Source organism: Mastomys coucha, unplaced genomic scaffold, assembly GCF_008632895.1.
Source record: "Mastomys coucha isolate ucsf_1 unplaced genomic scaffold, UCSF_Mcou_1 pScaffold14, whole genome shotgun sequence".
In the NCBI taxonomy this organism is placed as follows: domain Eukaryota; kingdom Metazoa; phylum Chordata; class Mammalia; order Rodentia; family Muridae; genus Mastomys; species Mastomys coucha.
Genome location: NW_022196896.1, coordinates 89,750,826 through 89,767,659, shown reverse-complemented (window position 1 = coordinate 89,767,659; position 16,834 = coordinate 89,750,826). Strand labels below are relative to the sequence as shown.

The 16,834-nt window shown below is 41.0% G+C and overlaps 1 protein-coding gene across 3 annotated transcripts in view; it reads right to left on the bottom strand.

Moving 5' to 3' along the window:
- Adam23 (ADAM metallopeptidase domain 23) overlaps positions 1-16,834 on the bottom strand; it is a 150,665-nt gene that overhangs the window by 66,297 nt on the left and 67,534 nt on the right. For all 3 annotated transcript variants that reach the window (XM_031367723.1, XM_031367722.1, XM_031367724.1), the window contains exon 4: positions 9,338-9,401. In XM_031367723.1, the coding sequence (XP_031223583.1) occupies positions 9,338-9,401 (64 nt within the window). The remainder of the gene's footprint in view (positions 1-9,337; positions 9,402-16,834) is intronic.

Here is a 16,834-nt window from a genome sequence, read left to right as displayed (position 1 = left end):
CTTTTTTTTTCTTCTTCTTCTGTTGATTTAGTATGTCTAACTTCAATATGATAGTTGTTTTTGTTTTATCTTATATCTTATTTTGTTATCATTTTTAAATGAATAAACGTGAAAACCTACCCACTAGGATAAAGGTTAGCAACTGAACTGTGTCATTTATCCCTGCTGGAAGAGGGAAAGTCATGTTTCTCCAATGGAGTGACACCGGGGAGTTCACCATTCCTCACATTCAGCGTAGCTGACCAACATATAATGAACTCCACAGCTTTTTGTGTGCTTCAATTTGGTTACAGTTTACTATTGTTGTTGTTGTCGTTTGGGGGTGGTGTTTTATCTTGTTTTCTTGGTTTGAGGGGCTTCGTTGTTTTATTAGGTTTTTGAGAAAGAATTTAAAGTTGAGTGGGTAGGGACGGGTAAGGGATCTGGAAGAACTTGGGGGAGGGGAAATGTGATCAAATATATTTAAATTTTAAAATGTTCTAAATATAAAAATATAATTAAAAAAGAATTCATAAAAGAGCATAGTCAATGAATCTGTGTTATATATAAATCAATACAATTGATACTAAAATAAAATATAAAGAAATAAAAAAAATGCCTCCCTAGTACAGACTCATGAAACCATCTCCTACCTTTCAATACACATGCCCATCTTGGGTGAAGCCGCTACTTGATGTTCATGTTGTGAGAAGGTGTCTATAGCTGTGCTACCACTTCATGACAGTTTTAATTTGAGGGGACATCTTGTTTTGTCTCTATGCTTGCATATGTAATTAGCATCCCTACCCTCTAAGAGCAATCTGAGCCTCCTCCTAATAGAGACAGTGCTTATTTTGTACCTAAAGACAGACATACTTGTGTTTACCTTCAGTCCCCCATGCTTCAGTCCAGCCTCCTGTTAACGGGTCCCATTCACAGAGACCATTCAGGATGTCCTGGAACCCTGGTGGGAAGTCTTTCCTTCTTTGCCTTCTACACTGGACCTTATATTCTCTGTCTTCCTCATTTACTGTCACCACCACAATCCTTCTGTTAGAGACACACAATGTCTGCTACTTTATTAGCAGAGTGAGCACTAACCTAGGGTTAGACAAGTAGCAGCAAGGGCTGAGCCACTGTGTCTCCATCAATGTCAACATTTTTGGATCCAAAACTGTTGTTCTGTTAATTAAATTCAACCAAAAATATGGATCCTCTGAGAAGCAGAACCTATTGGTAGTCAGAGGAAATGAAAATTCCTAGTCAGCCCCCTCCCCTCTCTCTCAGCCATGCCTCTCCTCACAGTCAAGGACTCCAAGAGCTAAGACGCGCTTGCATAATAACTTACTTCTACATGAACTCAGCAAATGCAAAACTCCCCTGGAAACCATTGTGAGCCCTGCACTGGTCCATTACTGCCCACAAGTGTGGGGAGGGTTGCTGGGTAGAAGTTCTGTTTACTTGAGGGCTTGTTGGTCTGCCTGTTCTTCATGGTGTGAGTATATGCATCTGTGTGTGGGTGTGCATGTGCATGTGCGTGTGCGTATGTGTGTGTGTGTGTGTGTGTGCACGAGCGTGGGTGTGCCTGCTCATGCACGTGAGTGTGCGTGTGTGGTGGTGCTGGGGAATGAACCCAAGACCTGGTGCTTGATAAGCACCCTACCACTGAGCTATACTCCCCAACCCATGTGATCCTCATCTCTTCAAATATTTCTCAATCAAAAATGAGTGGGGAAAGCAAGTTAGGGAGCGAGTGGGGCCGGAACAAGAGGGAGAAGGGAAGGGGGGGGACTTACCTTCATTAAATTCAGAAGTGAAAAGAGTTCTTCCAGTTGTGTACTGATAAGATTATTAGACCACTTCAGCTCTGTCGATATCATATAACTTAAATATTTCATATAAACTATATTGTCCGAACTTAAAATATCTTTCTAAGGAACCAGTGTTGTCTTGCTATGTTCCTTTCATATTCTACAACACTTTCAGAATATTGTCAGACAAGATAATATTTTGAATGATTAACAATAGTAAGCTTAACTCCAAACTACAAATTTTAATGACTGTAATTCTGTATCTAATATAAAATTTCTCTCATGCATAGTCCTTCTCTGTTATTACTTAAATTGTTTATTATTTATCTAATGGCAAGCAACTTTTAAGCTAGCTATTAATTTAAAGGCTACAAACTATTATAATGAATATGCAAGTAATAAAAGAGCCATTTAAATTCCTTTAAGAGTAGAAATACAAACCTTTGGGTTAGGAACTGTGGTGGTTTAATATGTTTACCCCATGGGAAATGGCACTATTAGGGGATGTGACCTTGTTGGAATAAGTATGGCCTTAGTGGAGGAAGTATGTCACTGTGTGGGTGGGCTTTGAGGATTGCTAGTGCTCAAGCTCTGCCCAGTGCAGGAGAGAGCCTTCTGGCTGCCGGCAGTACAGTCTTTTTATGGATGTCTGTGAATCAAGATGTAGAACATTTGACTCTTCAGAACCATGTCTTCCTGCCCACTGCCATAATGATAATAGACTGAACCTCTGAAACTGTAAGCTGGTTCCAATTAAATGTTTTCCTTATAAGAGCTGCCTTTGTCATGGTGTCTTTTCACATCAATGGAAACCCAAACTAAGACAGGAACAGAACATAAAAATAAGAATTTTCAATTCCAAATACGGCTGAGAGGTTGAAAATAGATGAAAAATAATCTGAGAAAATTCATTAAAAAACAATAAAGAGATAGTGGAGTAGAGAAAAAAAAGGAAAGAAAAAGAAACCAGGGAAGAAAACACAGGACTGAAATTGTCCTGCCCAGTGCAGGTGCCCCAACTCAGCTCTAACAGATGCAATGTGCCCTAACTCAGCTCTAACAGCTGGTGGCAATGCCTGCCCCTCTCTTATCAGGAGCACTTAGCCTACAGCACTCTCGGGGCAGTATCTGCAGATTCAACCCATAACATGATGAAGAATCTAGGCAAAAACAACTCTGCCTATGCTAACCATGTACAAACCACCTTCCTTGCCATTAGTCTCTAAACAGTACATTTGCATGCATTCATGTTGCTAAGTAACATAAAGATGACTTAAAGGATTTAAGAGGATGTGTGGGGTTCACAAACCCAACCATATTTTATACAAGGAACCTGAGCATCCATGGATAGTGGTGTCCTCAATGGGATCCACGAACAAATCCCTCCAGGATAGCAAGGGATGACTATAGTCAGGACTTTCCCTCTCCAAACCCCTCTGCTCTACACTGATCCCACTTTCACCCAGGAGCTGTGTCTATCAGGGACCCACTCACCCAGATGGCATCCCTGACCTTCTGCTGCCAGAGCCCAGCAGTCACAGGACTGTGTGTATGACCTGTGACTGCTGGCCCCTGACCCTAAAAACAATGATCTTAGGCCAACCCTTGCTCATGATGTGATGAGGAAGATTCTAATAATGATTAGGAAAAGAACAAGGCAAGTATCAAGCCTTCTCCCCATAGGGCAGGGATGTGTCTCTGGCTCACGGATGTATGTGCTGTACCAGAAACTAGGTCAGAACCAGAACTGAACTGACTTTTTGTTGAATATGTACATATACATGTATATATAGAGAGCTCACGTGTGTGTGGGGGGGGGGGTGTTTATGTGTGTGGGTATGTGTGTGTGTCTGCGTGGGAGGCGTACAGAAATGATGCTTTGTTATGTATGATGAAATGATAATTGGTCAAGTACACCAGCATGTCTTTTCACCTGCACATAGTTACTCTGGTGGGTACATGAACATTTACTCTCTCAGAAAATTTCCATCATGTGACAGTGTTGTTGACAACAGTCCTCAGATTGTGCACTAGATTCTACTCTTATGTCCTACAGAATGTGTAATTTTGACCTACATCTCTCCATTGGTATCTCTGATACCTGACCTATGACTGCTGGCCCCTGACCCTAAAAACTTCTGCTCTACTCTTTTCAGTGTTTGACTTCCTTAGAATCCACATACTATCACGAATAGTCTTTTTTCTTCCTGTGTCTACATTAGTTCACTGTATATAAATGCAATGGAATAGTATTCAGCCTTTAAACGGAGATGCCACCATTTGCGACCACATGAACGAACCTGGCATTCATATTTAACCACTGGCTAGGAATCATGTCCTAGGTGTGTTGCTTATTCATTCATCCACCCATGACCACTGTAATTGCTTGCATCTCTGGACTATTGTAAATAATGTTGCTGTGAATATCGACATGCCTGTTTGTATGTGAACATGTTTTTGTCTAGGTGAGTGTGTGTGTTTGTGTGTGAGTGAGTGAGTGTGTGTGTGTGTGTATGTGTGTATGTGATGTAGGCAGGGAAGTATGTAAGGACCTACATATGCACAAGCATGCAGAAGCCACAGCAGGATATCAGGTGCCTTCTCTGGCTCTCCGCCTTATTGCTTGAGACAGGGTCTCCCACTGACCCAGAAGTTTGCTCATCTGCCTAGGCTGGCTGGCCATGAAGCTCTCAGGATCAGCCTGTCTCCATTCCCTATTATTGGTGTTATGACCAAGCATAGACATGCCTGGCATTTTACATGAGTGTTGGGGAGTAAAACTTGGATCTTCATATTTGTAGACAAGCATCCTTGGCACACACCCCAAGCCATCTCCATGGGTGCATGGACATGTTTTAATTCACACAGAAACATAACTAAGGTCATCATAGAAATACAAAATTAAACTACAGTGAGCGTATACCTCCCACTTACTAGAATGGCTATTGTGAAGAAGATGAGGGGTACATGCTGGAGTGGCTGTGGGGACAAAGGGATAGACTGTTGGTAGAACTACAGATTGGCATAGCCAAGTGAAGAAATGAAGGTCCATTAAAAAAAATAGAAAGGAAATCTGAATCTCAAAGAGACAACTGCAGAGCATGCTCATTTCAGCTTCATTTGTGTTGCCAGGTTGGAAAAACTGATGGATGCATGAATGGAGAAATGTGATCGCCATAGACTATTGACCAGCCTTGGAAAGAGGCAAATCTTCCAACTCTGGCAACATGGTGGGACACTGTGCTAAATGGAACAGTCCAGTAGAGAAAGACAAATGCTGAACAAACCCTCATAGGCTGCATGAGAGTCAAACTCAAGGAAGCAGAGGGTGGAATAGTGGTTGTCAGGGGTGACCACTAGGGGCAATTGGGCAAATGAAGAGATGTTAGTCAATGGGTATAAGGTTTTAGTTATGTGCGTGGAATATGCTGTGGAGAGCCACACAATGACTATAGTTACTATATTGTATACTTAAAATCTGCTATGAGGTAGATTTTTAAATGTTCTCACTAACATGAATAACTACAGGAAGTAGAGGATGTGTTAATCAGCTTCAACGTACTCATTCTTCCCAACTGCACACATGCCAAAGCATGACACTTGGTACAACCCAATCATGTAATATTTTTCTGTATAAAAATCTAAGATGTACACCTTAAACACACAATTAGCATTTTTCAATTATACTTCAATAAAGCTGGGGAAAAGAAAGCACTCACAAAGGACTACATATTATAGGATTTCATTTATGTTCCAAATAGGCAATTTATAGAGGCAGAAAAGTAGATTAGCAGTTGCCTATGATGGGAAGGAAAGTCGCTAGGGAATGACTGCTAATAGATAAGATGTTTCTTTGCGGGGTGATGAAAAATGTTTTAAAATTAGATTATGCTAATGGATGCATAATTTTGCAAATATAGTAAAAACAATTTAATTGTATACTTTACAGTATATAAATTATGCCCCAATAAGCTTGCTTAAACCAAAGAAAACATAAATACGTTGCCTTTTAAATGAGCTAAATGAAATCAACGAAGTTGCTTTGTTGTATCATACTTTGTGCAAGGAATAGTGGAAGAAATTATAATGAAACCTGCCTGGCTGGGCACACAGGAGAAGTTGTTCCTTGTGCTAGAGCAGGTGTCTACCTGGGACCTAAACCATGAACTTGGATTTTTTGGTTTGGGTTTTTTTTGAGTTTTGTTTGTTTGTTTGTTTTTGTTTTTGTCTCTCTGGTTCCTGTCTTTGCTTCTCTTTTCACCCCACTTTCATTCAGTAAAAGTAAAAGAAAAAAAATAGACCTCACTTTGAAGTGGGAAAAGGGGTCTGCTTGGCACAGTAAAATGGAAAGACTGTAACCCTGTTTGCTCTCAGAGTGCCTATGCGTCAGGACTTTCATATTAACTCTCAGAATACTGTAAGTATCCACATCCATGCATTACCTCAAGGCCCTCACAGGCTGTTTATGAATCTAGGCTCTTCTAGTCAAGTAACGGCACACGTGCCATTTCTGCAGCCCTGGGTCAGAGATCAGCTTGCAGAATGAGAAACTGTGACACGCCTGCACATTAACTTCCCTTTCTGGTGCTCCTCACAAAAGCTTCCTTAAACATCATAGAAGCAATTCTTTGTAAAGTTCATTTTTTAAGTGCTTTTACATTTATGCATGTAATGGGAATGTGAACATAAGCAAAAAGTTGTCATTTTGATCAAAAGTCATAAAATATATACAACTCTTTGATCCCGAGGGTCGTATTTTTAAAATTAAACTTGCAGCAATTACTAAGACTGTGTTCAGACCCCATCTGGGGAGTGTTTCCTTAGGAAACACTAGGCAAGGGCGGAAGCAAACTAAATATTAAAATATTTTTTAAATAAATAATAACAAATAAGTTAGAAGAACATTATGCAGTTTTTAACATAATGATCCAACACCAATAAAAGTTTCATGTATACTAAAGTATTTACACAATCACTAGATTTTCTAAATCTTGCACAGGATGTATACACAGCTTATGCTTGGGGCTTGAGGGCATATATATTTATATACATAAAAGTAAAAATCAGGATGTTACCATTAATCTATTATCTATGGCTGAGTAAATTTGGGTACAGGGCTGTTTTGGAGGAAATGAAAGAAAAGGGATGGATGCAAAATCAAGCTACACTGAACATCTCTTCTCTGCCAGAGTTGATGTAGCTTTTGCTTTAAATATGTTACAACCACAAGAGGCTTGGAATATCTTATTAATAAGAAGGCCTCATTTGGGGTACCTCAAATGAACTCCGTACACCAATTAGCTATTGTACTTCTAAAAAAAAAAAAATTATACTGAGCTTCTTAGAGAAAGGTTTGGGTCAGGTTACTGCGGCTGCAAAGGTGGCCCATTTGCTGAGTCTGGAGAGTCCTTGTGTGATCTCCTCTCCTCCAGGCTCATGAGTCAGCACACAGCGCTGAGTACTGGCACAGCCGACAGCAGTGTGGTTTTGTATAAGCGCCAGCAAGCACCATTCCCGCACTTGAGTTGGCACTAATGGTCCCTTTCCATAGCATTAGTCTCAGGGAGATTTGAAACTCCCAGATGCAGCTGGAGGAGAGAGCTGACAGTAGTGAGAAGCACATGGTAGATGTACCCATTAATCAGACTGACCTAAGTCCTGAGACACGCCATGGCCCTGAGTAGTTTTTCCAATGGCAGCCAATCATAAGCATGTGCCAAGAGGATAGAAGCTAGGAAACCCAGGACTCCCTGGCTCACAGCTATGCAGGTCTGCATGTGAAAGTTGCCACTGCTATGCTAACATTTGGTAGCCATCGGCAAAATACAAATTGCATTTCCCCCTATTAATTGCTTCTTACTTCCTTCCCAATGTCTGTGGTTTACACAGGCATTACTGAATGTTCATGGCACCTGGACAGCCACTAAAAGTCCTAAGTTCTTTTCTGTGACCATTCTGTGGATTTTCTGCCTGACTCGTGGAAATCCCTGCTTGTCACACACTATCAATAATATCTCTCTTGCTTTCTTTTAACCCCATTTTTTCTTTATTGGTCCTTCTTGGTGAGAAGAAAAGATTACCTCCCCCTGAAGAATTTCAGGTATATGAAATTACCTGCAACACCCTGTGATGGCCCTGAGCGGGTTTGCCCCCTTCTCTGTACTTCTGTATTTTTCATTTTACTGCAGGGATAAGAAGACCCACTTCAAGGACCTGTTATGATGGTAAAGTAGGGAAAGACTAGGGCTACAGCTCAGTGGTAGAACACTGCCTACCATGCTCAAGGTCCTGAGTTTTGTCCCCAGCAAGAACAAGTAAATAAAATTAAATAATGGAACAAAGTTGGGTATAACAGCACATGCCTATAATCTCAGCATTTATGAGACTAAGGCAAGTGAACCTCAAGTTTGTGGCCAACCTGGATGTGGTAGTTTGAATAGATGTAGCCCCCATGCATTCATGTGTTTGAATGCCTGGCACTATTAGGAAGTTTGGCCTTATTGAATGGGGTGTGGCTTTGAAGAAAGTGTGTCACTGTGGAAGTGGGGCTTTGAGGTCATATATGCTCAAGTCTGGCCAGTGTCACTCAGTCTCCTTCTGCTGCCTTTGGATCAAGATGTTGAACCCTCAGCTCCTTCTCCAGTGCCCTATCTGCCTGCACAGTGCCATGCTTCCCACCATGATGATAATGGACTAAACCTCTGAAACTTAAGCCAGCCCCAATGAAATGTTTGTCTTTATAAGAGTTGCCTTGGTCATGGTGTCTCTTCACAGCAACAAAACCCTAACAAAGATACTGGGTTACAGGCCCTCAAAAAGGGGTGAAAGAAGAAAAATGTCCTCAAGGTCTCATTTTGAAACTTGCCTCCTATCCTTGGGCATCAGTTGCCTGCACTGAACTGTCACTGTAAGAAGTCACCCAACCTTATAATTCTGATTCCATAGCCATGATCCTGGCTGATTGTCCCTAATCCAAAAGTCTCCAGAACTCTACAGCACCAGCCTGACAGCAGGAGTGGAAAATTCCACGCACAAAACTGCTTCATGAACAAAATGTTCTAAAATGAACAAGATTGCCCTTTAAGCTGTGTGCATAAGGTATAGGTGAAATATAAATGAATTTTCTGTTTAAACTAAAGCCCTGTCCCCAAGTATCACTATGTATAGGCAAAAGTTGTTGTTGTTTTTTTTTGTTTTTTTTTTTAAAGAATTTAAAGCCAAAGGACTTCTGGTCCCAAGTCTTTTAGGTAAAGGATACTCAAATGGTATTTTCAGTGCTGATATGAGACTATAAAGCTCATCTGTCCATTCAATAAGGTAATGAGTATAAAATCAAAACAATAGAATTCCCTTATGGCCTGAGTATACAGAATCTAATGCTGCCTCAGCATCATAAGTTCTTGTGAAATTCGTCCTCAGTAAATTAGTTCCCTTGCATAGGAGGCCAAGTGACCCTCTTGACAGGCATCAGAATAGTGCAGTGAGCACTGGTCAGTTGTAAGATGAATGCGCTTTATGCGGCAGGAGATCCAGCCAATTTACTATACCTTAGAGTGCATCTGCTTCCCGTCTTCATAGTGGATCTCCACGTAGTCGGAAGATAGCAAGCCACTGTAAAGCAAAGAAGAGAGAGTGATGTCTGCAACCAAATGCAAGAGGTTTAAAAATAGCTCAATAAATGATTGACAGGGACATGAAAACCACAGATCTGCAGTCCACAGTCTGGACAAAGGAGCTGTGAGCAAGTCTTAAGACAGCATCCAACAAAAAGAAAAGAAAAAAGAAAAAAAAATCCTCAGTCTAGATTCAGAAACATAAAACGTAGGCAATGGGAAGGACACCCTTGGAATCAGCACCTGGTGGACATGTCAATCAAAATAACCAAACTAAGTTGCATGTAGAAGACAAGCCCTATCACTCACAGACATACACACACACAATTTTAATGCTCCAATGGAAAATTTTTTAAGTGTGGATCAGTGGGAAGGAATACAGAAAAGAACTGGCAAGCACTTCCCATAAAGGCCAGATAGTAAACATTGCAGCTCTGCCAGCTGTGTGGTCCCTGCAGCGACAATCGACTCTGCCATCAGCAACTGAGTGTGCCTGTGTTCTGGTAAGGTGTTATTTATGGAGAATCATATTTGAATTTCACACAGTTCTAATGTATTATGAAATAATATTATTTTGAATTTTTAAATCCATTTAAAAATGAATGAGCCCATCAGGATGGGCCAATGGACACAATGGGCCAGTGCTTGCCACACAAACCCAACAACCTGAGTTCAATCCCCAGATGCCCCAGTGGAAGGAGAGAACTGACTACTGAAAGCTGTCCTCTGAGCTATAGCATGCATGTGGATGCACACACACAGTATATACCTCATACTCAAAATCATGTTAAAAACAAATTTGAATTTAAAAATTTAAGAATATAAATGTTGAAGTCAGAGTAGGGTTTAGACCTAGTACAGCCCATGAATGGAGGTGTCGACACGGGCAAGTTTCACTAACTTGTGTAAAATGAGACTATCAAAAACGTGAAAGTCACAGGGCACTGTGAAGATTAAAGTGATTAAACCCCAGCATCCAGAACACAGCCTAGAAATCAGCACTGGGTCTTGTAACTTTAAATGCATCCTCCCCTGTAAACATGGGCAATAAGCTCTTGGTTGAGGGTGTGGAGGGAGACCTGAGTGCGAGCTTTCTTGGTAAGGACCAATGTCTCAGACCCATGGGAACTGCAAAACCTTCCTCTGGTCTGCCTGGAAATGTTGACAGTATGTGCAGAAAGAATCTAGCAACGTCCACCTCCAGGTGGTTTACCGCCCAAGGCTGTGCCCCTAACAGAGACCTCCTACCTAGATTAACTAACTGACTCCCTATGTGCTACATATACTAACAAGCACCATGAGGTTCAGGGTTGTTGAGCAGTTGATGCCCCTCCATCAGAGCAAGCTTGACATGCCTGAATCCAGCTGTTCTGTACACCTGGGTGTCTGATGTGTCTTCATTCCTTCACCACCCCAGTCAGGTTTTCAGAACCAAGTACAGTGTGAGGTGCTCTGTACCCACTGCAGAGGGCTGGGTTAGAATACCTGGGTTTCTGTCCAGATCTGCCACCAGGAGTAATGAGAAGGGTGACAACTCAGATTTATGAGCCACTTACTCCATCTAGGAGACATGAACTCATCCCTGAGCCACTTATATGTCCCAAATGTAGGTCTTTGTTCTTTCTTCTACAAAATAAAGGGCTACAAAAGATGATTCTTCATGTCCCTTCCTGCTCAGATATATTGACTTACTAGAAGTCACTCAACAGTAGGCTGAGTTGAAGAATAGGAAGACTCTAAGATTCTACATATATTTCAGAGCGATATCCAAGGTGCCCTACAGTGACTCCATAGGAAGCTTGGAAAAGGGTGATCAGGAGCCTCCCCTACATCTAACATGTCCTGTGTGCACCAAGTACAGTGTTACAACACAGAAAGAATACAGCGGTCTGTGGCGGTCTGAATGAGAACAGTCTCCTTAGGCTCATATCTTTGAATACTCAGTCCCAGTTGCTGAGACTGGGATTGCCCGGGCATGGCCAGGTTAGAGGAGGTTACTGGGGGTGAGCTTGGAGGTTTCAAGAGATACGTGCACATATGAGCTCCCTCTCCTTCCCTGCACTCCGACTTGCAGACCAAGATGTAAACTCTGAGCTATTTCGGTTGTTGTAACTACTCCGTCATCATGAACTCTAACCTTCTGACACGGTAATCCCAGTTAAAAGCGTTCTTTTCTAAGCTGACATGGTCATGGTGGTTTGTCACAGGAACAGAAAGGCAACTAAGACAGCGTCCATACTTAAATGTGTACTCATACTCACCCAAATGGCCTCTGTCCTCTTTCCCACCGGTCCTTGGAGCTTTTAGTTCATTTAACTAATTAGTTCATGACAGCTAACGCTGGTCACCAGGCAGATCCTCAATTTTACAGACCCTATGCCTGATCCCTCTGTCCACCAAAAGCTTCTCTTTCTTTTTTCTCATTACATACATATATATGTACATGTATATATGTATACACATACATACATATATGTGTATGTGATGTGCGTGTGTGTGTGTGTGTGTGTGTGTGTGTGTGTGTGAGTGTGAGTGTAAGAGAGAGAGAGAGGCAGAAAGGCAGAGACAGAGAGACAGAGAGGGAGGCCAGTGGTCAATCTCATTCTTTCCTCAAGAGCTCTCCACTTTATTTTATTGGGATCTGGGGCTCCCTAACTCAGCCAGGCTGGCTAATCCTCTGGTCCCTACTTCCTGCAGCATGTACCACCCTTTGGACAGTTTTTTACACAGGTTCTAGGGATTGAAGTCAGGTCCTTATGCTTACAAGTCAAGAACTTTACCTGTCAAGATATCTCCTACTCCAACTTGTGATATTTTTAATTCATCAAATGATTACTTTCTTAAGTAGTAACAAAGACAAACAGACACTTAGGTCAAGACATTCATACAATTATAGCTTGTTACCTACAATGAATGCCCTTTGTTGCTTTTGGATTGCTTTTTCTTTTTTTTTGACTTAGAAGTGAAATGTTTTGTCAACTACTATTTTTCTCAAGTGTGGGAGACAAAGCATGATCCTTTGAACATAAACAATAAACTAAGGCCTGACACTGGGTGAAAAGGCAGTATCGTGGCGAGGCTGGGATTGAAGACAGGAACAGAGATACTTGAGGTGGGTAGAAAGAATTATAGGTTGAATAGAGGCTTTGTGTGAAGTTAGACAAAGATGGCAGGCTAGGCAAAGGCTGAGGAGTGTGGGTACAGTTCATTCGAACAGAGCTGCAGGCAGAGAACCATTCTACCAAGAGTGGATGGAAAGGGGAAAGGCTTAAGACACTGTAGTGTTGCAAAAGGGACTTGATGACTTTCTATAAAAGATGTGAGAGGTTATATTGGAAATTTCACAGCATGGGTGTTCCTTAGGTCCCAGTCGAGGAGCCCGTGGGCCATAATACCACTTTAAAACCATAGAATAAGAAGAGCAAGAAACATGGGGCCTTGGATTCATAGTGGAGAGAGGAGAGGAAGGAGAGTTAAATGGAGAATCTGAGACAGGCTTAGGTGTATAGTGCAAAGGGAAAGAACTCCCGCTCCATGGGCTTGATCTCGCAGCATGATGGAACTGCAGACCACGAAGATGCAGAGCACGAGGAACAGTTAAATCGTTCTATGGTTAGTAGTGTCTCCAAGAACCAGGGTCTGCGATCAGCCTGACTGGTAGCATTCCATCCAGAAGAGGCAGCTCCTCTAAGTCAAGCCCTTACCAGTCTTAGGGAGAGAACTCCCTGCTTCTTTTATTTTCAACCTGTTTTTACACTGGCACTTCATTCATGCCATATTCCAGAGGAATGAGAGGAATGGCTGAAGGAATAAAAAAAAAAACAAGCCAATGAAAAAAAAAACTATCAGAAATAGTTAAGAGTTAAGTAAGGTGGTCAGTTACAAGATGAATATGAAGCACATATTTCTATGAAGCCAGCAAAACCTATCAAGAGATAATACGGGGAGAGACTTCCCAGAGTGATATCAGATTTTACCTATATATATATAATACCCACATACAAATGTTAATACTTAAAATACCCTAAGAATAAGCAAGTATAAATAAATATGAAGAAAAGGGCACATGAAGTTAACAGCAAATCCTTAGTTTAAAAAATAAAATAAACCGTAAGACAGGCCATGACTGAATGAAGCAACTCCCTGATTCCTATGGGAACAGTCCGTGGCTGGAACAACAGCCACCACCCTCAACCTACTCAGATATTAGTGCAATTCCAAACAAAATCTCAAGAGGGTTTTTTTAAACATGACAAATGACTCTAAAATTCATCTTTAAGAAAAATGTGTGTCATTTTCTCAAATAAAATAACAAAACCAGGGGGGCTGGTAAGATGGCTCAGTGGGTAAGAGCACCAACTGCTCTTCTGAAGGTCCTGAGTTCAAATCCCAGCAACCACATGGTGGCTCACAACCACCCATAATGAAATCTGATGTCCTCTTTTGGTGGTCTGAAGACAGCTATAATGGACTCATTTATAATAATAAATAGAACTTTTAAAAAAATAACAAAAGCAAGGCTTTGTATCAGCATTGCAGGAACTAAGATGAAGAACGGGGGCATGATGTTCAAACCAAAAGGCACAGAAGAACATCAGAAAATCTACAGATGAGAGCATCATAGGATTAAGAAATCTACAAAGAGTGGAAAACCAAAAGCCATCAGGAGGGTCATACGACAGGAAACAAGTCCAGGAAGAAAAGGAATAAAGAATCCACATATATCAGTCATGTGACTAATATTGGGGGAAATAAACCACCATCCCACGCCCTATAGCAAACCAAGACTCTATTTATTAAGGTTGTGCATGTTTAAAGTAGAGCTGTCTTAGTTAGGGTTCTATTGCTATGAACAGACACCGTGACCAAGGCAACTCTTATAAGGATGACATTTAATTGGGGCTGGCTTACAGGTTTAGAATTTCAGTCCATTATCAAGGTGAGAATATGGCAGCATCCAGGCAGACATGGTACAGGAGGACCTGAGAGTTCTATATCTTTATCTGAAGGCTGCTAGCAGAATACTGACTTCTAGGCAGTTAGGATGAGGATCTTAAAGCCCACACCCACAGTGACACACCTACCACATCTACTCCAATAGGGCCACACCTTCTAATAGCGCCACTCCCCGGGCCAAGCACATACAAACTGTCACAAGAGTCATAAGCTGAGTATAGAAACCAAAGTAAACACTGAAGGGAAGTCTTTGAATATATAACCTTAAACCCACAAGCATAGATAAACTATAAAAAATAAACTACAAAAATAGAGATAATTGGTTAAAGCAACCAATAGTTCAAAACAAATGGATTAAAAAAAAAATACTTGCAAAACAAGCTAAAAGCAAAGATTTATTCCCCTTCATGTTAGGTCTTCACAAAACCAAGAACAAGAGAAAGGCGGACAAAAGTCACACACAAAATCAAAATCAAATATTCAAGAAGCAACTCATGAAAAAACTGAACACAAAATGCCAAGAGTGATCAATCACATACAAATGCACAACTGTAATAGCAGTGAAAGACTTGAAAATTAAAATAACGTAAGAGGACATTTACTCAATCCCTCTAGAAAATAAAAATGAATGATAGTGAGAAGTGCTGGCAAGGTTGTTAGGAAACTAACACTCCAGAAGGCCATTTGGCAAAGGATGTCAAAGCCTGCAGTAGGTTCACCCGCTAATCCGGGAGCTCTGCCTATGACGTTTTGATGAGGAAAAGAAACGAGGTAAAAGCAGAATTCACTTTCTCTCACACACACCTACCCATACATATATACATCACACACAGTCACATACATCCACAGTCACACACATCCCCACTCACATTCACATCCATACTCACTCATATACACTCAGTCACTCACATCCACACTCACACACAGTCATAGGCACACACACGGACCATATATATCCACACACACATTCACATACATCCACTACCAACCACACTCACACCTACACTCATGCATATTCACATTCACACGTGCACACTCACGCAGAGATGAGGTGTTTGTTGTGTGCTATTTTACAGTCACTTGGAGAAATTATCACATAATCAAAGAAAGGAATCAGTGTGAAAATCTTTGGGCTGTTTATATACATCCTTTCACAAATAGAAACGCTTGCTACAAGGAGCTATACGTCAAATTGTCATCACCAGCTCTTACTTCCTGCAGAAATTCCCATCTTTTTCCTTTCTTTCCTTTGCTTACCAAAATTTTCTTCAATGATGATAGGTGACCTCTCTTTCTTTTTCTCCTTTTGAGATAGGGTTTCACTATGTAGCGCTCACTGGCCTCGAACTCACAGAGATCTACCTGCTTCTGCCTCCTGAGTGTTAGAATTTAAGGTGAGTACTCCACACCTGGCCCAGACTACCTATCTAATGAGACACCAAAGTAGAAGCTTAATATTTTGGGCCAAAAAATATGATGCATGCAATTTTGTGGTAAAGTACATTATCTGTCAATTATGTGCATGTTATCTGTCAATTTAATTATGCTAGGTCTAGTAAAACTACAAAGTTAAAACAAAACAGTTTTTCAAAATGTTATTTTATATTCATGTAGCTAAACATTAGCTAACAGAACTTTTTAATTTAGTTTTTAAATTTTGCATACAGTGTATTTTAGTCATACTATTTCCTCTCCCCCAACTCCTCCCAGATCCCGATCCACCCATACAATGTCATAATCTTTTTCTCCCTTGAAAAACAAAAACAGAGCCAACACACATACACACACGTACAACGAAAGAAATCTAGGGTCCGGTCTGTGTTGGCCAACTGCTCTTGAGCATGCAAGAGAGAGTGAGGTGGTTAAAAGGCAGGTTTGGGACAGTAAACAGACTTCAATTAAGCAAGGGCTTGGACCCTGCAAAGGAACGGATTAGAACCTGAATTTGGAAAGCTATTTATAAAAGCTGAAAGCAAGCATTACTTTCTGTGTCCACAGAGAATCCAAGGTCTTTAGGACCTGGGACAAGCTGAACATAGAGAAGCTCCTTTATTGGGTCAATTAGAGCCATCAGCAAAGTAATTAATGTTAGCAGCGGGACAGAGCTGCAAGAAACCAGCTCACACGCTAGGAAAGGTCTATCCATATATGAGACCTTGGAGCTGAAACTCTCCTTCACTCATTTGATTAATTGCTGGAGATTGAATGAGGCAGGAGGAAGAAAAGAATTCAACAATTAAGAAAAATGAAAAATTAATTTTCCCATTTCTTTAATTTTTATTGGAAATTAAATATATATATGCATATATATACATTGAAAAATCTATTAGGCAAAGGCAAATTATATTTGGAGGTATAGGCAAGTATGTGTGTGTGTGTGTGTGTGTGAGAGAGAGAGAGGGAGAGAGAGAGGGAGAGAGAGAGGGAGAGGGAGAGAGAAAGAGAGAGAGGGAGAGGAGAGAGAGAGGGAGGGAG